Source organism: Pagrus pagrus, assembly GCF_965226575.1.
Source record: "Pagrus pagrus genome assembly, chromosome: 13".
NCBI classification, from domain to species: domain Eukaryota; kingdom Metazoa; phylum Chordata; class Actinopteri; order Spariformes; family Sparidae; genus Pagrus; species Pagrus pagrus.
Genome location: NC_140197.1, coordinates 23,221,591 through 23,245,418, shown reverse-complemented (window position 1 = coordinate 23,245,418; position 23,828 = coordinate 23,221,591). Strand labels below are relative to the sequence as shown.

The following is a 23,828-nucleotide window of genomic DNA, read 5'->3' as shown; positions in this document are numbered from 1 at the left end:
CTCCTCCTCGGACGTGTTGGTCGGTTCATCATTCGACGAGGGTTCGGCTGATTAGTCAGACGCACATCCATCAAATTCAGCTTTTACATCACGGTTACAGTTCTAGAGGCTGAAAGTATGTTGTTAGTTTATTCAAGAAAATATTGATTATGTACAAACGATTTTCTGCAACCATTTTTAGATCGGCCACTTCTAGTTTTAACTGGATAAGTGCTCATTTATGACAACTAACCTGTGATGAACAGGCACCTTTTAAAGGAGAGGGTCACTTTTTTCTTTAAAGGTCCAGTGTGCAGGATTTAGGGGGATCTAGCTGGCAGAAATTAAATATTACATTCATTATTAGCTATGTTTTAAGTATATAATCACCTTGAAATAAGAATCATTGATTTCCTGTTACCTTGTGTGACTGATTGCATTTAAGCATATGAGAAAATGAGCCTGCTTCTCACTTGATTTATCACCAGCATGATGTTAATTCTGAGGAAAATAGACGATAAAGCTGCGTATGTTTTAAGGCGTGGCTATCCTGTGCTTGACAAGTTGCTGCCATAGCATGTCCTCAGTTGGATTCAATCAGATTATCACTTCACGGCCCACCAACCAGTGGGTGACGTCACAGTGGGTTTACACTTGGGAGGAACATGTACAACAACTAAAACAAGAGACTTAAAAAAAATGTGAACTCGTCCTTTAATAATAAGACATAACAGTTTATCGATTGATTCAGCCGCAGTCGGCTCTTCCATCAGTGGAAAAAAAATTGGGTTATAAGATAAAACAATGCAAAAAGAGGTAAACAAGCTCTTACTTTGTGCTCTTGTCTGTATTTGTTGTCTACTTACAATCATTAACATTCATTAAACTTATCCTTAATAAATTCTAATACTGAGAGCATCTCTTTGCCTTATGTTATTCCCCTCATTTGTTTTGTTTTTCTTCTGTTATCCTTTCGTCCTCTTTTGCGTTTTGATGCTGTAACAATTTCATTTCCCCTCGAATATTATTAAAGTCTCATCGTCTTTCTCATATACTGCATATTAAAGTCATATTTCTGAAGCACAAGGCTGTAAAATGTGTTTCTGTGGTGTCAAAACAAATGAGAACGCTCATATTGCTGTGAATGTGTTTGTGGAGGAGAAGCTGGCTACTACTGCGTACCCTCCATGTGTTTTTCTCAATGACAGGTGTATTTTAAATCTTCTTGTCCTCCTCTCACCCTCTGTTCATTCATCTTGCCTTACATAACCGTCTTGCCCTTTTTCGGTCTCTCCTACAGGTGGGCGATGCCATGAGAAAGATGCAGGAGAGGAACAACATCGGCAAAATGATCCTCACCACGGAGCCGATGCCCGAGGAGGAGAAGAAGGAGGAGCCCAAGAAGGAGGACAAGAAAGACGACAAGAAGAAGGACGACAAGAAGAAGGACGACAAGAAGAAGGACGATGCCAAGAAGGAGGAGAAGAAGGACGACAAGAAGAAAGAGGAGCCCAAGAAGGAGGAGAAGAAGGAGGAGGAGAAGAAGGAAGAGGTCAAGAAGGAGGAGAAGTGAGAGGGAGGGATGGATAGTCAAGCAGACCAGCAGGGAGTTTGTGTCCTGGGAACAGGGGGTGTGGTGTGGGTGGGGAGGGGGGATGGAGATGGATGGGGCAGGAGGGTGGGGGGTGGGAGGCAAGCAAGGATGGGAAGGAGTTAGGAGGGTAGATTATAATATCACACCACTGTCGATCTGTCATCTCTTCCACCTCCACTCCGCTTCGCCCTCATGAGTCCTCATCAGGCCTGGCTCCACCCACCTCCCCTCCCATCCTCTTTATCTCTAAAAAATAATCTCCAATCACTTGTTACGCCTCGTTAGCTCCACACTTATCTCTCTAGAAAAAAGTGTTGCCACTCCAAACATTTCTCCTATCGGGACTGATTGAGACAAGAGAGCCGTGGAGGATTGTGGGTACCGTCCAGGCCTGGGGGCAAATTACCGTTTCCTTGACAACCGTAATCCCCGCTCGCACTCCGGCCCCACCCTCGACCCCCCACGCCTCTCCGCACCTCAACTCCCACTGTGCTAAATTGTTCTGCTCTGACTTCCACCTGCCACCTCCTCTTCCCTCTTCACTGTGCTGAGTCCCCCCCCCCCACCACCACCACCACCACCGCTACCACCACCTCCCACACCACCCCCACCCCCACCTCCACCTCCACCCCATCCACCGGCCGGACCCGCAGACAGGCACAAAGACAAGGCAGATAAGCGGAGAACCACACCCACCCACACGTTGCTCTCTTAGTGTCCAACGCTTAGTTATGTCACTGAGGATGAGTCAGAGATGCCTGTGATTGGCTGGTGCGCCCCACCTCCCCTGGAGATATTTGCATCATGGTTTTGATCATGATGTTTGACTGCTCTGACAATGGTGTTAATGCTACAGGGCCTCCATCGGTGGTGAGGGAACGGCTCCGTAATGCATGCATTCCCACCAAAACGTCCCGTGAAGTTAATATAGTAACTTGCCTGAATATGAATTTCCCCCCATAATGAGCCTTTCTGTGCAGCGCTGAATAGGGAGGCAGAAATCGTTGCTCAGCTCCCCTCTCCATAGTTACAGATTTTTCTAGCTGACCAACTGTTGGCAAGAAGTGCGCAGTGCCAATTAAGAGAGAATTTGTTTCTGTTCAAACAAGCCACGCATACACACACACAAACATACACACTCTGAATGTGATGAAAGAGGCACTGTCGCGCTGAGACAGTGTAGCGTCTGAAATGAGCGAGTTAAGAAGGTGAATGCCGGTCCTTTTTTTTTTTTCGCCTTCAGGATCAGGCTCTCCTCCCCAAACCTCCTCGAGGCATTCCATGGCATTCTGCTCCTTTCACAGCGACCGCTGGCCTGTCGATCACCCTGACCTGAGAGAGGAGAATGCAATTCAAGCTGGCGTCCATACTTCGCCTCCCCTCCTTCTCTCTGCTCCTCTCACTCTCTCTCCCTCCTCTTTCCATTTCCCTCTCTATGGTCGGCATAGCAACAGGCGTCAGGCTCGTCAGAGAAGGCACTGTGACTCCCTCTCCCTGCGTCTCTCTTGGTTTTCTGCCTCCCTAACTTGAGATTTGCCAACAGTCGGTGCTGTCGACCAGCGTTTCAACAGGTGTAGAATGTATTAAGGGTTTCAGATGTTGAAACGAGGAGGTGGGGCAGTTTTTTCAAGGTTTTAAGTGTTGCACTTCAGTCTGAAATTCAAGTATTGACAATGTGTGCAATTAGCAGTATGCTTGCTAACACAGCACACCGCTCCCCCTAATGGCCAAAGGTGTAATCAGGTATAATCCTTAGTGTTTCATCACAAATCCCACTGGGTGGACTCCAAATCTTTTTTCAAGTAGGAGGATATCAACTTTAAACCTCTGACATTTACCTATCCGCCCACCCGCCCGCCCGCCTGCCTGCCTTCCTGTCTGTGAGCCCGGCCTCAGTGTTGAGACTCAGATGGTGACTAGTGACTTTGTAAAAAACAAAATATTTGAAAAAAAAAAAAATGAAAAAAGTTGTTGTGTTAGCATGAGTGGCCTCCCTCATGTGCTGTGTGTGGTGTGCCATTGTGTGTGAAGACGTGTGTGTCCTCAGGTCGTTTGTCAGGTTTTAAAAGCACCCACCCTGCCCCTGCAACCCTCACACTACTCCGCTACAGTATTATGTAGCTCCCACCCGACCCCTCCCTTCTTACTCTATCTCCCCCTCCTGTCTGATAAGAGGCCTGTGTTATGAGGACAGTTGGTATTAGTATTTTGCACTCTGCTCGCTGATCTTAATGCACTTACAAGCATGGCAGTCGCACTCCAGTCCCACGCAGGCTTTGATTCTGCTCCAGGTTTGCAGCCTGTTTCCCATCATCCACTCCTGGTGTATCTGCTGAGGCTCAATGAAAGCACAGGTGGCACACACACACACACACTCAGAAACACACACTCATGTAAAGGTCCCCTCATTTTAAGCTTGCCAGTCCCTGCCCGGGCCAACTTCTCCTGGGTGGCAGCTAAAATCAAAGCATTCATCCATCCCTGACTGCGGGAAGTAAAATGTGGAGCAGGGCGGAGTGAACTGGGCTGGAGTGCGACCGCCACGCTGGTGTGGGGAGTGACTGTGTCCTGTCAGCCTCTGGTTAGTGTTCTGTTCTAATCTGCTGGGCTCCCTTTGTGAACCTGTGGACGGTGCTTCTGTTCCGAGTGCCATGTGAGAAACAAACGCTTCAGTAAAAAAAAAAAAAGGATGTTTTACTTAATATGTTATTTTAATTTACCTTTATATTTCCATTTGTTTTTGTTTTTTTGGTTTTTTTTTTTGTTATCCAAGGGTTTAAAGTTCAAAGCTCATACTCTTTATGTGGGGACCTGCCAACCTGCACTCCTTTTAAATGTGATACAAGTCTTTTTGTTGGTCCGAACCATGTGTGCCAAATTGTATGTATATTCCTCTGTCAATGCTTTGAATATTAACAGTGCATAAAAAATATGAAGAAAATTCTGGTATTGGATGCATTTCCATCAACCTTGAAGAAAAATGAAAATGCAAAAGAGTCGTGTGACAGATTTGTATCCCAAAACGCTCATGGGTGCTGACAGAATTTTCGCTGCGGTTTACAAAAGTTTTAACACAATTTGTAGTTTTTGATTGGTTGCAGTCTTGCTCAAGCGTAGGCCTGCACTGTGCCTCTCTCCTTGCACACAGTTTACCTCAATCTGAGGCGGTTCCCTCTGCATTTAAATCCTTTTCACTGTGTTTTACCAGCTCTCACATCACGTCGACCGCCACGGGTTGATTCCTCCTAAGTGTTTACAACCATAATGTGAGTATCACAGTGAAAAGGAACTGGACACAGCACCAAAAGACATATAGATTGACAGAAAATCCTTCAAAAATCCAAAGCTCCATGGTATCCCTCTGTATAGTTTTCTGTTTCTTTCAGTTTGTTTCCAAACAGCTTGTATAGCAAGTGAGGGAGCAGATGTTTTCACACAGCTGTGCAGGGATGCCAATAGTGTAACACAGCTGCACAAAACCCCAGCTTATTGGCTGATCATAGCTCAGCCCTGGCCTGCCCCAGACACAACATTTCCGCTTTACAACTGATCTCAGTTCGCTCAAGGATTATTAAAGACGTTCCTCTTTTCCTGTGCTGCATCCGCAGAGCCTCTTGGCCGGTGCAACAGTCGCAGTCCAGCAGCAGCAGCAGCAGCCAGCCAAAAACGCCTCTCCATATCACCCCCTACTCTCTCCATACACATTCGTGGCAAATAAAACATTACTTTGACATCTGGAATTTGAAATTGCATGCATGCATCGGCATGTGGAAAACAGATTATGATCTTTTTCTTTCTTTTCAACATTTTCCCCTCGCTCCTTTTGAGCTAAGATGCCTTTGAGATGAACTCAATCAGTTGGGCGGGTGGCCTGCTGCCTGAGAGCACTTCCACCATGGTAAAGCTGCAGTGTATGTCATCTTGAAGTGGTTTCCCAGTCATTCCAGACACTTATGCAAGAGTACCTAGCAACTCAGAGATGCACGGGAGAAAAACAGTGTTTCAAAGTAAAAATCCACGAAAAAAAAAAAATTCTGAACATTTGCAGTTTCAGATTTGATATGACTAATTAACACTCGTAGTTTTAGGTCTGAGAAATGCACTAAGACAATGAGTGTAGTATTTCCGATAGCTACTCTTCTGTCTGTCTCGTCTTGTGTAGCTGAAGTCCCTCACAGACTCCCACCGTTTAGCTTTCAGGTGAATTTCTTTCTGTTTTCTATGGTTTCTCAGGTCATTCCAAACAGCAGTTTTCTTCATGTAAGAAACCACTTAATTTTGCATCTACTAACACACACACATCATTCTATCTCACTGTGTTTCACTGAGTTCACTGCACAAACTGTCACACCAACTTTCCTTCACACATCCATGTTTGGTGTAAGCTTTAGTATTCCGAGTCTAAAGGAGAGGCTCTGTCTGAGCCGCTGTGTTCACTCATCCACACCGAGAACCCAAACAACCACATCTGCCTGCAGCTATTCTTTCCCTTGCATTTAGTTTTTTACGGTATTGCGATGCGGCAACATCACAGAAACATTACAGAGATGCTACGGAAGTACAACCTGACTGGGCGTGTCGTGTACAGCACTTAGGATGCATGTGTAGTCGACCAGAAAATAAGGCATGTGTTTATGTACAGCTCACCTTCTCTTTCCATGGTAGTTTAGTAGTCATGTAGTGGCGTGGTGTGAGAGAGGAGAAAGCCCTTCCAGTCGTGCCAACTGAAGCCAATCCACTGCCCCCAGTGCCTCCTGCCTCCCTGTCCTCACCCTCAGCACGGGCACAGCTGGTACATTCACGAAACACCTTAACCTATCTCTGGGAATGCTTCCGAAACTCACTTCACATCCATCCTACTACACACCTCCTGTTAGAGTTCAGCCACCACTGGCAATTTTCTACAAGGCATACCCAACAGGTTGATTTCTAAGCTAGTTCTCGTCCTGCCTTGTGTTGTTTGGTTTTGGGTTTTCTTTTCCTGGTTGCAAACACTCTTCTCGTCTAGACTTTGTTTTTTAAACCCTTTGAATTGATGCTGCTTCTGTGCTTGACTCTGGGTTTACTGCGTGGTGCCATGGTATCCACATGGCCTCTAGAGCTTGTAACGCTTCAGTGTGTAATGTTACCATATGCCTTACATGTTTTCCAGGACTAATAAAAAAAAGCATAACAAAACGTCAGGAGATGTGCTTTTTTATTTCTGTGATTTCTTGATACTGATTTTTATAAAGTCGTTAATTTAACACTCCAAAATTCTGCAAATATCATCCATTTTTCCCTAAACTAGACGATCCTTTAAACTACACACGACCGAACAAAATGTATTTCAATGCAGTACTATACATACAGTACAACATAGTACACGTTTTTTATTACAAAATGAAGCTGAAACTATGAGAAAATGTTCAGGAATGCTTTTTGAAATAATTCATGAAAATGTTGGTTGGTCATATTTGTCGACTACACACTTTGAATCTATCCTAAACAAAGCAACAGTGAGGCAGGTTATAAAATTTAAAAATCCAGCTGCAATGACAGCTATAACTCTGCAAGAAATATATATACATCACCAGACATCACGAACTTGCTCAAACACAGCAATGCAACCTGTCACTTATCATGATACAAATATAGTGCAAATGGCTCTGACCACAAAAATATAAAACTACAGATGAACTCCTCAGATTTCCATTGGCTCTTCGATCCCGTGTGAGGTCAAGACATCTGACAAGCGAGACAGGTACCCGGAATCTGGGTAACCGTTCCTGAGAGGGAAAAAAAAGAAGACGGTTCATCTCAGATACATGAACTGGTGTGGCCTTCAGTTCTCCAGCTCCGTTAGACCTCACTCACCCCGGTTTGCCTCCATGCAGGCTGGTCTTGTGTGGGATGCAGTCCCAGGTGACCCTGCCCCCTGTCTCTTTTTCCATCACTGTGAAGGTGAGTCCCTGCCTGAAGGCTTTCTCCAGCCTGGGCAGCAGCTTCCTTGTCTTGTCGCAGTCAGGAAAGTAGGCTTCAAACACTCCACCTTGAAATGGTTTTCCTGGAGAGGGGTGACCCTCCTGGGAAGACAGAAAACGAGGTAAACAAAGTCTCAGAAGCTAAAAGCTAAATCTTGCTATTAAATGGACTGTTATGCCCAAAGACAACAAAAACACATATTTCTCCTCTTACCTGCAGTGATCCATCTAGATTGTTTTGGTGTGAGTTGCAGAGTTTTGGAGATATCAGCCATAGAGAGGTCTGGCTTGTGGTGCTCAAAATGCCAAATAAACAGCAATGTCTCTTTGTTGAAATCATGACCATGACCATCATGGTTACTCAAGATAATCCACAGACCAATCTACACCCACCAACAGTACCATCGTGCTGAAGGAGGTTTGCATCTATTCATGGACACTGTTGGGTTGTTACGCATTATTCAGTAATTCAGTAATATTATTACTTTTCTCAGTAACGAGTCATTTAAGAAACATTGTTAAAGGGTCCTCCTTGGCTTTGTTGTGTAAGGTTAATCTAAACAGTTATAATATGGGCATGTTAATGCCTCAGCCAATCAGAGGAGTTGTTGTTGGTATGTGGGGAATACGGATGTGACGTCATTGTGTACTGGTCTCCAAGTCGGAAGTAAACAGTTGACTGCAATTCGCTCTCTGTCTCGTTATTATGATATGGTAACGTAACATGGTGTCAGAATGAACCTGTAAGAAGTTTGGAGAGGAATGCGCCTCCAAGAGTGAAGTTGTCGAGACGAACGGAAGACGACGTTAGTGCTAGCGGCTACAAAAACAAAAACGGCTAACGCTAGGCTAACAGTCAAACGGACAGAGTGGAGAGGGGACCCAGCCGAACGTGCGTCGGGGGAGACGTAAACAGGCGAGTAAGCTGCAGATAAAGCAAAGAAGAAGAGGACAATAAGCAAAGGAGAAGTTAAAATAAAAACTGGAGTGAAATAAAGATGGCAGACAACCCTCCAGTGCCAGCAAGCAGCGTCCAACTGGCTCCACCTGGTAACTTTGACTTCAGTAATGCAAATGAATGGCCAAAGTGGATAAGACGGTTTGAACGTTTCAGGATAGCATCAAGTCTGGATAAACAGTCTGAAGAGTATCAAGTAAATACATTGATGTATACTCTGGGAGATGAAGCTGAAGACATATTGAGTGTTTTGCCATTAAGCAGTGATCAGAAAAAGAAATATATAGATGTAAAACAAGCCTTTGAGAACCACTGTGTGAGCAAGAAAAATGTCATTTTTGAGCGTGCACGATTTAACAGACGAAATCAAGAGCAAAGAGAAAGTGCAGAATCATTCATCACCGCTGTCCATAGCCTCGCTGAACACTGTGCGTTTGGAGCGCTAAGAGAGGAGCTTATCAGAGACAGGATTGTCGTAGGACTAAGAGATGCAAAGCTGTCCGAGTCATTACAGATGGATCCTGATCTCACACTGGAAAAGACAATATCCAGAGTGCGCCACAGTGAAGAAATAAAGAGGCAGCAGCCAGTGCTGCGTGGCATTATGAATGACAGACAGTCTGAAAATATAGATGTAATGAGTGCACGGCCCAAAGCCCAGTGGGGCCCTAAAGAAGGACACAAACACACTGCACGTTTCAAACCAGGAAATAAGGACAGAGCCACGGGCTGTGGACGATGTGGAAATACAACAAGCCACCAGTGGAAGGATTGTCCTGCTAAAGATGCAGAATGCCGCAAATGCAAAAGGAAAGGACATTTTGCCCGGAAATGTCGGTCAGCTGGTGGCATCCATGACATCACAGAGGATTCTGCAGAGTATGACCTCAGCTTTCTCGGAGAGGTGATCATCAACATGGACAGTGTGGAAAATGAATGGTCAGAAAATCTTGAATTAAATGGAGAAACAAAGGAGTTTAAATTAGACACTGGAGCTGGAGTTACAGCGATCCCGACTCACCACTACTCAACAGACAGACATGGGACATTGCTGCTGTCCAAAATACCCCTGTATGGTCCGGGCAGGCAGCCCTTGGAGGTAAAAGGGTACTTCAGAGGAAAACTGAAGGTGAGAGATAAACACACTGAACAAGACATATATGTGGTGAATAAACTAACAAAACCACTGTTGGGGCTTCCAGCCATTAAGGCTTTGACTCTTGTAAAGCGAGTGCACACAGTCCAAGTGGGAGAAGATTTCATAAAGTGTTACTCCACAGTCTTCAAAGGACTGGGGAAACTGTCAGCACCATACAAAATTGAACTGACACCAGGTGCCACACCATATGCTTTGTCTGCCCCACGTCGAGTTCCCCTCCCACTACGCGACAAGGTGAGGACAGAACTGGATCGGATGGAGGCAATGGGGGTGATAGCTAAAGTCACACAACCCACTTCATGGTGTGCGGGCCTCGTGGTGGTGCCGAAACCAAAATCAAAGGAAAGACTCAGACTGTGTGTAGACCTGACACACCTGAACGTGTGGGTCAAGCGGGAGAGGCATATCCTGCCGAGTGTGGATCACTCACTAGCGATGCTGACAGGAGCAAAGATGTTCACCAAATTAGATGCCACGTCAGGGTTTTGGCAGATCCCCCTGACCGAAGACAGCGCTCTCCTGACCACTTTCATCACTCCATTCGGCCGCTATTGTTTCAACAGGCTGCCGTTTGGAATATCCTCAGCCCCAGAACACTTTCAGCGTCGGATGACACAACTTCTCGAGGGCTGTGAGGGTGTGGTGTGTCATGCGGACGACATTTTGGTGTATGGCAAAGATCAGAATGAACATGATACAAGACTGCACCAGGTGCTGATGAGACTTAGAGAGGAGGGGCTGACTTTGAATAAGGAAAAGTGTGAATTTGCCAAAAGCAAACTCATGTTTCTTGGACACAGCCTCTCGACAGAAGGAGTGAAACCCGACCCGGGTAAAGTCAAAGCCATACTGGACATGCCGGAGCCCACCTGTGTGGCTGATGTCAGACGAGTGATGGGCATGGCTAACTACCTGGGCAAGTTCCTGCCTCACCTCTCCTCATATGCACAGCCCCTAACAATTCTTCAGTCAGAGAAGACAGAATGGTGCTGGGGGACACCACAGCAGAAAGCTTTTCAGAAGCTAAAATCAGAACTGAGTTCACCCAGAGTCCTGGCTGTATACTCACCATATGCAGAGACGCGTGTGTCGGCTGATGCATCGTCGTTCGGGATTGGAGCAGTTTTGATCCAGAAACAGCCAGAGAGTGAAGACTGGAAACCAGTGGTGTTTATCTCCAGACAACTATCTGCCGCCGAGAAACATTATGCTCAGATTGAGAAGGAGGCACTGGCAGCGACCTGGGCATGTGAACGGCTGCAATCATATCTGCTAGGTATGTGCTTCACAATCGAGACTGATCACAAACCCTTGGTCCCTTTGCTGAGTTCCAAAGCGCTGGATGAGCTTCCTCCTCGTGTCTTGAGATTTCGACTAAGACTGTTGAAGTTCACATACAACATTGTACACGTGCCAGGAAAGCAGCTCATCACGGCGGACACGCTGTCACGAGCTCCGGTGGGTCACACAGCCACACAGGAAGAGGAAGAGCTGGAGGCTGATGTTCAGATCTTTGTGGACTCCATCAGACAGTCTCTCCCAGCCACTGAAGCAAGGCTGCTACAGCTAGCAGAGAAGCAGAAAGATGACCCGGTCTGCAGTACATTGAGACAGTACTGTCAAACAAAGTGGCCTGACAGAGCTCACCTGCCTCCTGATATCGGTCCCTTCTGGTATGTGAGAAATTACCTGTCCATGGCTGGAGATCTTCTCTTAAAGGGACAGAGGATCGTCATCCCCAGCTCCTTAAAAGATGAGATGCTTGACATCCTCCACCAGGGTCACCAAGGGATAGGAAAGTGCCGAGCCAGGGCCCATCAGTCGGTCTGGTGGCCAGGGCTCTCAACTGAAATAAAGAGAAAAGTGGGAAACTGCCCCATATGCATCAAACACAGGATCACACAGAGGGAGCCTCTGTTGACAACCCCTATACCTGAGAGACCGTGGCAACACGTCGGAACGGACTTATTCATCTGGGATAAGAAAACCTACCTTGTAGTGATAGACTATTTCTCTCGCTATATTGAAGTGGCACACCTCCATGTCGCATCAGCAGAAACAGTCATATCGGCTCTGAAGAACATCTTTGCCCGGCATGGAGTTCCAGTGGTGCTCATGTCAGACAATGGGCCGCAGTATGCTTCTTCTCTCTTCAAAGACTTTGCCAGTGAGTATGGTTTTACTCACAGGACCAGCAGCCCGCGATACCCACAAGCCAATGGCGAAGCGGAACGGGCAGTGGCCACTGTCAAAGGCTTATGGAAAGAGGGAGGAGACTACGCAAAAGCGCTACTCAGCTACCGAGCCACCCCTTTGGAGAACGGATATTCTCCAGCCCAGTTACTCATGGGGAGACAGTTAAGAACCACACTCCCTCAAGTGCCCAAAACACTGAGTCCACGCTGGCCAAACATCAAACAGCTCAGGAGCACAGAGACACGAGGGAAACAGAAACAAGAGCAATACTATAACAAACGCCACAGAACACACAATCAACCGGAGTTACACCCAGGCCAGAGTGTATGGATCACTACAGAGAGCACTCATGGGACAGTTGTACAGCAGACAGCTGCCCCGAGGTCATACCTTGTCAGAACAGAGGATGGGCTGTTGAGGAGAACCCGTACACACCTGCGAGCAACCCAGTGTCCACCTCCTGATTCAACCAACAGAGAGGACACTGACTCAGACAGTGCAGACCAACCTGTAGCAGAGCCAGATGCTACATATGTTACAAGCTCAGGCAGACACTCACGTCCGCCTAAAAGACTGGATTTGTGATTTGACAGGTTAAAAGGAGTTCTGGACTGTGATTGTCATGGTTCACATGGCAAAAAAAAAAAAAAAAAAAAAAAAAAAAAAGTTGATGAATGAGAATGTAACCGTGAATGTTCTGGAATGACGGTTTAGTTTAAGTCAAGTTCAAAAAGGAATTGAATAGAAAGAAAGAGAAAAGAAAAAAAGAATTTGTTTAGAATGCTTGAATAATAATGTTCTTTACTTAAAAGGGGGAGATGTTGTGTAAGGTTAATCTAAACAGTTATAATATGGGCATGTTAATGCCTCAGCCAATCAGAGGAGTTGTTGTTGGTATGTGGGGAATACGGATGTGACGTCATTGTGTACTGGTCTCCAAGTCGGAAGTAAACAGTTGACTGCAATTCGCTCTCTGTCTCGTTATTATGATATGGTAACGTAACAGGCTTAACTGTAATATTAGTTAGCTTAGTTAGCTCGACTCTTGTCCATGACGGTCATCATTTCTGGAAAGAGATACTGCGGTTGAGTTTTTCAAATGTATTTTTTTGGTACTTCGAACACCACAAAGTGCCATCTAGTCCCATTATAGCCACAAGAAGCCAGACACTGAAACTATCTAGACGGATAAATAGCACTGCAGGTAAGAGGAACCGTGTGTTTTTTATTTTTGGGGTGAACTGGCCCTTTAAAGCTCTTTGTGATCCCTTAGCACATTTCATTTTGATGGTATTTGACAGTAAACAAACATGCGCAGCCTGCTGGGGTAGATCAAGAACCTTGTGAAGAGCATCGACTTCCTACACAACACTATGATGTCACCGTGTATTTTCTGGTACTTCGCAGTAAATCATAATCTGCCGTGCAGGAGGGTGTTACATTCATCTAAATGCTTGCTGACATTGTGTAGGAGGCAACTAAAAACACGAAAAATGTGTAACAAACGTCTTACACAGAATAATACAATTTTCTGGGAAGTGATACCAAGTAAAACATTAGAAGATCAACATGTTGATGATTGACTAGGACTGTTGTACAGTAACCAGTAAAAAGACATCAACTAAGTGGCCGTTGCTCCGCATATCATTTATCGTCTCCTCCCGGATGAAAGATTAACATGCACTCCTGTCCTCGGTTATCACAGAGAATATGTTTAAAATAAGCCTCTTACCTCTTGGATACCATCAGGAATGCAGTAAGTGATCTTGATAGCAGAGTCTTTCTTGTGACCCGGCACGCTGATGTGGATTCTAGAGGAGCTTATTTTGCCCTGGATGCCTCGTGGTGTCTCATGGCAAACTTTGCAGTGGACATGTACCTTGTCCAGGCACTTTGAGCACAAGGTAGCTCCACACTTAGTTTTGGTCATCCACTTCTCACTATCTCCACACACACAGATGGATGCTGGGGCTCTGAGACCTGGCCTGGATTCCTCCGAGGTGTCCTGGATCTCGGTTTGTCTTTGCTGTAATCTATCCCTTTTCTCTTTCGTATGGAGGGCCATGTCTTTATCAGTACGGGTTGTTGTTGCCACAACTCCATCTACATGTCTCGCACTGTTATCATTTCCTGTTTGAGAGTGGTTGATCTCAGTCCTCTGTCCATCCATCTCCACTGTGCTTACGATTCTTACTTTCTCCTTAATGACCGGTTCTTTCCTCACCGCTCGCTTGCTAATAGATCCATTCACATGCTCTGACTCTCGGAGGTCACTTCTACTTTGTGTTCCCCTTTGCTGACTACTACCAGTCCAATCAGCTTTGCTTGTTTGGCTCACTGGGCTTGTGTCCTCATTCGTTTGTAAAAATGTGGATGGATTCAAACTGGAGGAAGCAGAGGAAGAGAAGTCCTGCTGATCTGGTATTTGGGCTAAATCTCCTGAAAATACCTCCCGCAGTGCAGCGCGTACCTGAGAACACAACTGTTTTGGACCAAGAAGAAATAAACTATCCTTTACGATCATGATGGTAACTTTCTTGAAGCGGCTACGTACATCTGCACAACAGGCCTGTAAGGTTTCATCTGCTTTGTCAGTGATACCGAGCTCTAACAAGTGCAGTTGCTGCGTGGAGAAGTCTGCTGAAACCGAATCAACCAGCCTCTGTAAACCCAGTCGACATGAACTCACTTTGGATGATTCTGCCCCTCGTAAGGTGACAGTCAGATCACTACCAACCTCTGAGTGTCTCTCTTTCACCTGGACATCAGAAGTCAGGTCGTCTACTCGGGTGCTGTAGGCCTCTTTTATGTGCTGCCACATCACATAGGGAACAGTAATCTCTGCATTATGGACTTCACGCTTGTCCTTCCCTGTTTCCCTGATACTGTAGCTAGAGGACCTGGCCCTTGGTCTGTTTGTGGACCTGCTGGAGTCGTCTTGACTCTTCTGACCCGTTACTTGCTCCCTCTGCTGAGGAGTTCCTGAGAAACTGCTTGCTCGCTTCAAGGTAGATCCAGATCCAGCAGGTGAAAGTGGACTACTTCCTGACGAGCTGGACTGATTTGTGCTGAGAGGGGACATTAAACTCTTGGGTCGAGCATCAGTTAAATGTGAGTTCAAGGAGTTTTTACGCATCGAATGAGATGAAAACAAATCATCTCCACCCCTGAACAAGATGTCCCCTCCAGTGTTTTGGGATACCGCTCTGGAGACTTTCTCACCACTAATCTGTGCTGTTTCTGACAGTACATCATGCCCTAACACTGGCCCAAGGCGTGCTTGCCTACTGGGAGACGAGAGCCCTCCTCGTACGCTGAAGTCAGTTGGCCGACTGCCCAACGCAGCCAGCCCTGTAACCTTAAACCGAGCAGCTAGCTTGTACCTTCTGGCCCCTTCAGCTCTCCTCTCATCCTCCTCCGACCTCACCAGTCTATCTATCCTATCATCCACTGGATCTACAGTGGGGGCTGTGGTGAGGGGGACTCTCTGCTCATCCGCACAAGTTAATGAACCTGAATCATAGGAAGGAAATCTAAGAAGACTGGCTACATCCTCTTTCTTTCCCCTCACTTCACTTTGGTCCAGCATGAGAAACTGCTTGGCCTCAGACACATCACTGCTGCTGCCAATAATGTAAATATTTCGGTCATCTTCATTCAGAAGAAGCTTAGGAAGTCTGACACTTAAGGTGTCTTTCGCCCTTTGCAGTCCCCCCCTTGGGGACAGGATAATCTTAGGAAGCTGGGCTCGACGGATTTTGATCTCGTTCTCTTGGAAAAAACTACTCATTGCCTGTCTTGCCAACTTTAGGGTCTCCTGACATTGACTATTGTCCCCCACTCCTGTCGCAACCTGCAGAAACAGACTTGTCAACCCCTGATTGGTCATATCCACCACATCAACACCATGCTGACTAAGGATTTGCTGGTAATCCTTTCGACAGTGTTTCTGCACATACTGGAACATGTCTGCATCCACCATTATGAAGAACTCCTCCTCTGATGTTGTAGGATGCTGCAGAGCTGCAGCCTCTGTCTGACCAGTATCTACCCAGCCATAACCACCAGGTGTCAGGTCTCTATGTGAGTCTGAGTTGTACTCATCAGAGGGAACTTCCTCTCTTTGTTCTCTTTGCTTATTAGCCTCCCTGCTCTTATCTTCTGCCTCCTGAGTATGAGGCTTCTGTGCTACCTGAACAGACCTGGGGCCACTGGTGTCAGGTTGACCTGAGTCTTTGTTTTCTGCTGGTTGTGGACCAAACAGCTGAGCCAAGGCAGCTTGGACTTTGGAATAGGCGCCATACAATGTGTACAAATCCACAGTGGCATCGTAGTTTATCTGGACATCAGGGTGGCTCTCATGAAGGCTTGTCAATGCCATCACTCCCCCGGGAAGCTGGCTGTAGTCGACTGTTGCTGATAACCTGGGGATGACCTACGATGACGGAAAAAGAGAAACATTCATGGATTTTACTGCACATTCAGCATTTGTTGACATACTTCCTCACATTCTAGATAAATGTACCTTGTCTGGGTCCAGGCTTTCACTGTGCTCAGTTACAGTGACTTTACACTTCTTCTCATCCACTTCCAGAATGTGCCGTCTCTGTCGAATAAGTCTCTGTGCCACTGTGTGAGGGGGGTCACCAGAGGGAAATCAATCTCAGTCTGTGAAGCATCCTGACTAAGCTCTTTTACCATTGGCTACTCCGCTGAAGTGCATGCCAACCTTCCAGCTCAGTGTAAATCACTGGTGGCAGCCGACAGAGTCCGATACTTACACTTACTTATAATGTTTGGAGTCTATAGAGTAAAAAATGAATGGAGCATTTGTGGTTAAAGGTGCAGTGTGTGAGAAGTGACCGCCTGCTGAATTCATACTTGCAACAAATAGGGCCAGCATATCACCAGAGTAACTGCTGCTAACTGTATTGTATATCCATCTATGACTGTAGCTACTGTTAGCTCGTTAGCTAAGTTAGCTGTGCAGCTAGCTGAGTTAGGTAGTGTTTGTGTTTACATTGCTAGCACAGGAGCTTTGGAGCGCTGTGAGAAAGAGGTTTTCGGTCCTGGGGTTAGCTTGTTAGCATGCTAACACTTTACATAGGTGTCTTTGATATAAGATCAGAACTGTTATTTCTTCACATTCTGATGATAATTTTAGTTCATTTTAAAATGTTTTAAACTAATATTCTTACATATTACACCTTTAATTAGTGGGTTTAGTGAATATGATAATATAGTTAATACTATTTTCACTGCTACATGTCTCTAATAGATGTAACATGTTATTACATAAGCTATGCATACATGTACTTTTTAGGTATCCATGTGTATATGTGTTTTATATACTTCTTTATTTTTTATATATAATTTCAGTTCAATAGTTTCAGATAATACAGGCAGCACTTTTGGACATTGGACATTTTTATTATTATTATATATTTACCTATATTTTATAGCTGTTTTATAGATGTGTCATATGTCAGTGTTGGACGTCATGCGTGGTTGTCTTGACTACAAATGTAGCTGAAGTAACAAAGTAATTATCTCTAAAGGATCAATAAAGTATCTATCCATCTATCTATCTATCTATCTATCTATCTATCTACTTCACATGCACACATCCTGACCCCACTGACCTCTACTGTCCTCAAAGGTGATGAGGGCATACACGGGCGTTGCCTTGACAATAGTGACAGAGTCTATTTCGCCTCCTCCATTCCTGTCTCTCAGGAAGTGAATAAATAGCTTATCTTTCAGCCTGCCATCCTCAGTGTCTGTGGGCAGACCGCTCACCCTCACAGTCCGGCCCAGCTCTGCCATCTGCTGGGAGAAACACAATCACAGCTGTGCGAAGTGCAAGACGACAACACAAAAATGTCATGATTCTGCACAAACGGCGCGCCTGAATGTTGACAGGATGATGAGATAAAGCTAAGAGACAACATCTATTCATGAAGATGTTGATGTAAAATGATCAGGCAGCCATTCAAAGACCCCACCCTTGTGAAAGGGAAAGGAGGCATATTTGATAATATAACACCCTCTATTGGGGGTTACTAGGACACTACACCAACATGAATCAAAAACTTTCCATTTCTGGTACTGTTTTTGTTGAAATTCTGACAAAATAATTGCTTATTTCAAATGTATTAAAGCTTCTCAAGACATTCCTCTTAAACTGGTTCTTTCAGTTCAAATCCCCTCACAAAATACAAGCATAAATGTGAGAGGGGTGAATCAAATGTGCAGATTGTGACAGATGTTGAAGTTAACGCCCCTTCTTCCTGTTCTTCCTACTTATCAGCTACTGCACAGTTTGCTGCTAACGTTGGTAACTAATCTGCCACATAAACTGCTCTAGGATCAGCATTTCTTTGTTAACTACATGTTGCTTTTTACACACACACACGCACACACAATATATATATATAGGGACTTCTAGGCTTACATTTTATATCAATCATATTAGATTAAAAACACTTCTGGTCTAATTTTGCAGCCATCCTGCAAACAATACGCAAAATATTGAGTGTTTATTGCGACAGGATGTCAAAAATTACATGCAGCAGCGAGAGGGAAAGCCACATTGCAGAGCTGAGTTTCAAGGAAGTGAAAGAGTCAAGTCCGAAAGAAAATCTAAACTGACAACCAGCCTGACGCACCATCGAAGGATCTGCTGTTTGCGCCCCACGCTGTTTCTATCTGTCACCAAATATGTCGGATATCTGTGAGATTCGTCATGATTACTGACCTTACAAAGGTTTCACGGCGTTTCTCGCTATCTTACAACGACCGTCACACTTCTCAAGCCATGGAAGAAAAGTGAAACTAGGCTGCGAGCTGCTGTGATGTGTCGTGTCGTGTCGGCGGCAGGGGGCGATAAAGTGCAGACTTACTGTAGATACAACAAATGACTCAGAAGCTGACAGCTATTTTTAAGAATAGGATTTTACATAAATACACATACAATAAAGTGCCTTGTTCAATATTTAGCCACATCTCTTCTTTTGTTTTTATTTAACCTCTCTGACACCTTTAAAAAAGCAGTGGTGTCTTCTTTGGGCTCTTTCCCAAGTATCAGATGCCTTTGAGTTTTTGACCTTTCCAATACAGATACATTTCCTTTTAAAAAGTAAAATGCAATATTTAGTTTTTATATACACTTAATACAACATTGTTTAGCTTTTCCATAAGTTTAAACAATAAACAATCTCACATATGTCACATCTAATAATGTATTAGAAACAACTAGTTAGTTAGTTAATTAGTCCTATTTTTCTGTAGAACGAGGTCATTTACTTCTGATACTTAAAGTACTTATGTACTTTTACTTGAGTAGGATTTTGAAGGCAGGACTGTTACTTGTATTAGAGTATTTTTGCAATTCACAAGTAAAGATCTGCTGACCCAGCCATATGCTAACCCATTGAGAATAGCTGATATGACCCATATGGTTAGGTCAACCTGACAGGTAAGGACCAGTTCAGCAACATAAAATCAAACAATTATCTAATTTCTACATTTGGGAAGGCTGGTCCATAGAAGAAGAGATGCTCCTCTTCTATTTTTGAGAGTCAAGAGGGATACTATAGCCTAGTAATTGGTTGAGATAAAATATTACCAAACCTTAGTATCTTTTATAAAATAATATTTCTAGCTACTTAGTGTAAAATAACATAACATGGTGGGTTGGTTTCCCTCCTGTCCTCACCAGCTGCCACTGCATTTTTAATTGTGAAGACTCCAATATCTCATAGATGTTAGACAGACATCATATCATAACATTGTGAACATGTGACAGAACATAATGTTAAACTTCAGAATCCTGTTTTTGTCATTTAAAAAATGGCCTTATTGGTTATAGTGTATTGATCTAATAAACCAAACAAGCAATCAATCAATCCTTCAATCATGTCAGGTCCAGTCAGGCGCTAAAATCAGTGAGCGGCAGTAATGCGTCATTACACTGAATGCGAACACTTCGAAACAAGCCGTAGAAGAAGAAGTCCGTCCTTTGTCCAATCAGAGGCTACGCTGCTACGTGCTGCGCGCAGGCGCTGTGGTGCAGGTGTTTCATGTGTTGTACGTCGTGTCCGGTGGAGGTCATAGACATCTGAGCAAAACTGAGGTGAGTTATAACATGCAGCGTGTTTTATGACATTGAAAATACTTATTTGTGTAGCGAAACGTGGTTGTAGCAATAATTGCACCGCAAACTGGACACGTTTTTCCATTAGTTATCGATAAATGACATGATTTCACAGTGTTGAGTAAGGCGAACATGTCCATCAGCGACAAATGACATGCGTACTGCCACCCGGCGTGCCAGTTGGACTTGGCTGAAACACGCTTTATTGTCCTTTTGTAATGTATTTGTATTGATGTATATGTTATTTACATGTCGTTAGCCTTAAGCTACAGTGCTCGTTAAGTCTGCTTAGCTTGCCAGCTCTCTTAGTTAGCTGATAAGCTAATGCTAACGAATGAGCTAAGTAGCTACCACCCACAGCCTTGGCATGTCTCAGCCAAGGCCAGAGCCAGCTATTACTGGATAGAAGGACTTAGTCTGGCTTTTTCAGGTGCCTCCATTGACACTCAAATGGGTTGCAGTGCGTATGGATAATGTTGGTTATGTGTGCTAATTCATTTTGTCTTATATTCACTGCCAACAGATTGCTGTCATGGCCAAGCTGTTCGAGTCTATCGGGAAGTTGGGGGTGGCTCTCGCCATCGGTGGAGGTGTTGTGAACTCTGCGCTTTTCAATGGTGGGTGCTGGTCAGTTGGATATCGAGCAACACTTAACTTTAAAGGATAGTGGTGGTTACCTTAACGAGTACGAATCACCTAGTTTTGACAAGTGATCCATATGTCCTTGAACACTGCAGGATCTCTAACCATTTGACAACAAAGAGGCAGCATTTAGAAAAAATCTGCAAGTAAAACACAGATAAGCATTTTCACAATAGAAAAATGCACTGCAAATGTTTAAGCACTCCAACACAGCAACAAAGAAGCAGCAGCCTCTAATGAAAAACTGACAAATACTCACTGCCAGTGATGTTTGCAGTGAAGCCAGATATGTTGATTTAAGCTTGTATGCTAATTATTAGCATGTTCATCATAGTTCATTCATCTAGCATGTTTTCCGTGTCTCTGGAAACTTCCATTGTGTCGTAACTTAGTTTCATTGTCGTGTATGATCTGCAGCTGGTCTGTTTGCTTGTATTATTTGTATATGTGTTGTGTTTTAGTTGTCGTGTATGATTTGCAGTGTGTCTGTTTGCTTGTATTATTTGTATATGTGGTGTGTTTCTTACTGCTAACATGTGTGTTGTCAAATTGAGGATCATGCTTCTATAAACATTACTGTAATAAGCCAGATAACAGGAGTGTCGGATCCTGTAGCACTTCAGCAGTGTAATTCATGTGATTTTAACCAATCAGGGTTTTATCTTTGTTTATGTTATGGATAGCTGCCTTGGATAACATAAAATGCCCACAACTAAATGTAAATTATAAAAACCTGCATGCTGTATACACAAACCTTTTGGTAGGTGAGACTAACTATCCTCTATGCTACAGTTGATGCAGGGCACCGGGCTGTGATATTTGACCGGTTCAGAGGAGTGCAAGATGACGTTGTTGGTGAAGGGACCCACTTCCTCATTCCCTGGGTGCAGAAACCTATCATCTTTGACTGCCGCTCCCGTCCACGTAACGTGCCTGTCATCACAGGCAGCAAAGGTACATCAACCATCTACTCATCTGCTGTAATGATGTTCTCACTTTTGTTCAAACACACTCTCTCGCTTAAAACTGAGTTGGCTAAGTGGGTTTGATTGCAAGCCTCTTGGAAATGCTATTTTTATAAGTAGAAACATAAGCTGGCATGGTTAACATTTTAATCTGACAATGCGATCATTGTTAACATTGCGTTTATAAGTTTTTACGTACAGCATGAGTTAAAATTTGATCATTTCCCCCACACAGATCTGCAGAATGTAAACATCACATTGCGTATCCTCTTCCGGCCGGTGTCCGGCCAGCTGCCACGCATCTTCACCAGTATTGGTGAGGACTATGATGAGAGAGTGCTGCCATCCATCACCACAGAAGTTTTAAAGTCTGTAGTGGTGAGTATCAGCCTAGAAGAGTTACTACAAATTAGGGCTGGGCAACCAAAATTCATATCTAAGTATTTTCAGACTGAATGAAAACACAATATATATTTTGGTATTTTCTGTGAAGTTCTGAGTCAAAGCCAGATGTCACAAGGACTTTTATTAAAACACTTTTTTCTTTTATTTATGTAAACACATGGTTTTCTTATTTGTTTGCAAATATCCACCACAAATCTGTAGCACCTGTATAAAATTATCAAGTAACTCTATTTTAGTTTGAAACTATTCAAATAACAAATAAGTGGGTGAGTGAATGAGCTGATAGACAAAACTGTGTGTGTCTTTTTCCACAGGCTCGCTTTGATGCTGGTGAGCTCATTACCCAGAGAGAATTAGTCTCTCGGCAGGTTAGCGAAGACCTTACAGAACGAGCCAACACCTTCGGCCTCATCTTGGATGACGTTTCACTGGTATGAAGCTGCTGGCAAATTTTGTATCAATGCCCACTTTATCTTTTCAGTTGGATTTAAACTTGGAGACTTAATTGTACCGTGTTCTTGCAGACACACTTGACCTTTGGCAAAGAATTCACAGAGGCTGTTGAGATGAAGCAGGTGGCTCAGCAGGAGGCTGAGAGGGCCCGTTTCGTTGTAGAAAAGGTATTTTTAACACACAGATCATCCTTGTATCACATATGTTGTCTCCATTTGGAAAAGGTGGAAGCAGCTCACCAAATCTTCTTCTATCCTTTAAGGCAGAGCAACAGAAACAGGCAGCCATCATCTCAGCAGAGGGAGATTCCCAGGCTGCCTTGCTTATTGCCAACTCCCTGATGGAGGCTGGTGATGGTCTGGTAGAACTACGTAAGCTAGAGGCAGCTGAGGACATCGCTTTCCAGCTCTCCCGCTCACGCAACGTCACTTACCTGCCCTCAGGACAGGGCACATTGCTCCAGTTGCCCCAGTGATGATAACATCTCGCCTCACGTCTACCCCACTCTCGCTGTCACCAGCCATTACATGGGCCGTGGAAGGGGTGGTTGGAGGATTCAATAAAGGACTCCCAACTTCACACACATTCCTCCCACTCTTTCTCTAACCAACTCTGGACTGGGCTCTGCTGATAGCAGCGTGGTGGGAGATAAAGTGAGAGGTCTGCGATGGACACATTTAAGTCCACCCATGTGTGAGGCAGTGGAGGGTAACCTATATCTAGTACTTTATTTTGAAAATAAGTGACAATGTAGTAAATTCTCTAAAGATTAGTCTTTGCTACATTGTGATTCAGAGCACTGCATGTGTGAAAAGCAACGGAGTGATTTTATGTCAAAGGAAAATCATTTGTGATTCCTTTAAAAGATAATAAATCTTGGATGATAAATACCGTTACTCTGTCAATGTTGTGCTGGAAAGTCTCATCAAATTGTGTAACTGCTTATATTCAAATCTGTAATGAAAGGCTCTCCTTTGGATTCACTGACATAACTGACTGGAGATGATTTATTCATATGACTTAACTTCTCTGTGTTCTCATCTGCCAGAGGGATTAATTGTCTAGAATATTTCTGCTTCTAGTAAATTATTTCTTCATGAATAATAAACGCAAACCCAAACAACTGGAATGTGCTTGTTGGATACTAGAGGATGAGCCTTCATTCTTTACAGTCGTCGCTGTGTGTGTAGAAAACGTAAAAACCCCATGATTCAGAAATGGCTCAACTTAATAAAATTGTCTTTCTACCTCCTGGTGGTCAGGCTTCTTGTTTAAGGCCTTAGAAGTGAGTATACAGTATTTTCTATTGTGTGATCATCAGCAGTCACCACAGGAGGGAGCATCATAATTGCTTTTTTA

General features: G+C 44.2%; 3 protein-coding genes across 3 annotated transcripts in view; 2 read left to right on the top strand and 1 right to left on the bottom strand.

Moving 5' to 3' along the window:
• Positions 1 to 6,756, top strand: part of vat1 (vesicle amine transport 1) — a 36,208-nt gene extending 29,452 nt beyond the window's left edge. The window contains exon 6 of the mRNA XM_084372524.1: positions 1,280 to 6,756. Coding sequence (XP_084228650.1) covers positions 1,280 to 1,552 — 273 coding nt within the window. The 3' untranslated portion in view covers positions 1,553 to 6,756. The remainder of the gene's footprint in view (positions 1 to 1,279) is intronic.
• A 164-nt stretch (positions 6,757 to 6,920) lies between these two features.
• Positions 6,921 to 18,683, bottom strand: LOC311268728 (uncharacterized protein). Its single transcript, XM_084372523.1, has 6 exons — positions 18,607 to 18,683; positions 17,492 to 17,675; positions 16,375 to 16,478; positions 13,582 to 16,284; positions 7,430 to 7,638; positions 6,921 to 7,341 (listed from the first exon to the last, which is right to left on the bottom strand). The coding sequence occupies exons 2-6, from the start codon at positions 17,673 to 17,675 to the stop codon at positions 7,257 to 7,259; spliced, it is 3,285 nt and encodes a 1,094-aa protein (XP_084228649.1). The 5' UTR covers positions 18,607 to 18,683; the 3' UTR covers positions 6,921 to 7,256.
• Positions 18,684 to 19,873: 1,190 nt separating this feature from the next.
• On the top strand, positions 19,874 to 23,718 carry phb (prohibitin). Its single transcript, XM_084372522.1, has 7 exons — positions 19,874 to 19,983; positions 20,528 to 20,621; positions 21,439 to 21,600; positions 21,847 to 21,989; positions 22,331 to 22,447; positions 22,541 to 22,636; positions 22,732 to 23,718. The coding sequence occupies exons 2-7, from the start codon at positions 20,537 to 20,539 to the stop codon at positions 22,942 to 22,944; spliced, it is 816 nt and encodes a 271-aa protein (XP_084228648.1). The 5' UTR covers positions 19,874 to 19,983; positions 20,528 to 20,536; the 3' UTR covers positions 22,945 to 23,718.
• The last annotated feature ends 110 nt before the right edge of the window (positions 23,719 to 23,828 follow it).

Coding starts and splice junctions, on each gene's coding strand:
- phb (XM_084372522.1), top strand. CDS start 20,537: ATGGCCAAGCTGTTCGAGTCTATCGGGAAGTTGGGGGTGGCTCTCGCC. Junction 20,622..21,438: donor GAACTCTGCGCTTTTCAATG/GTGGGTGCTGGT, acceptor TCTATGCTACAG/TTGATGCAGGGCACCGGGCT. Junction 21,601..21,846: donor TGTCATCACAGGCAGCAAAG/GTACATCAACCA, acceptor TCCCCCACACAG/ATCTGCAGAATGTAAACATC.
- LOC311268728 (XM_084372523.1), bottom strand. CDS start 17,675: ATGGCAGAGCTGGGCCGGACTGTGAGGGTGAGCGGTCTGCCCACAGAC. Junction 16,479..17,491: donor CACCTTTGAGGACAGTAGAG/GTCAGTGGGGTC, acceptor CCCCTCACACAG/TGGCACAGAGACTTATTCGA. Junction 7,639..13,581: donor TTCCTGATGGTATCCAAGAG/GTAAGAGGCTTA, acceptor CTGTCTTCCCAG/GAGGGTCACCCCTCTCCAGG.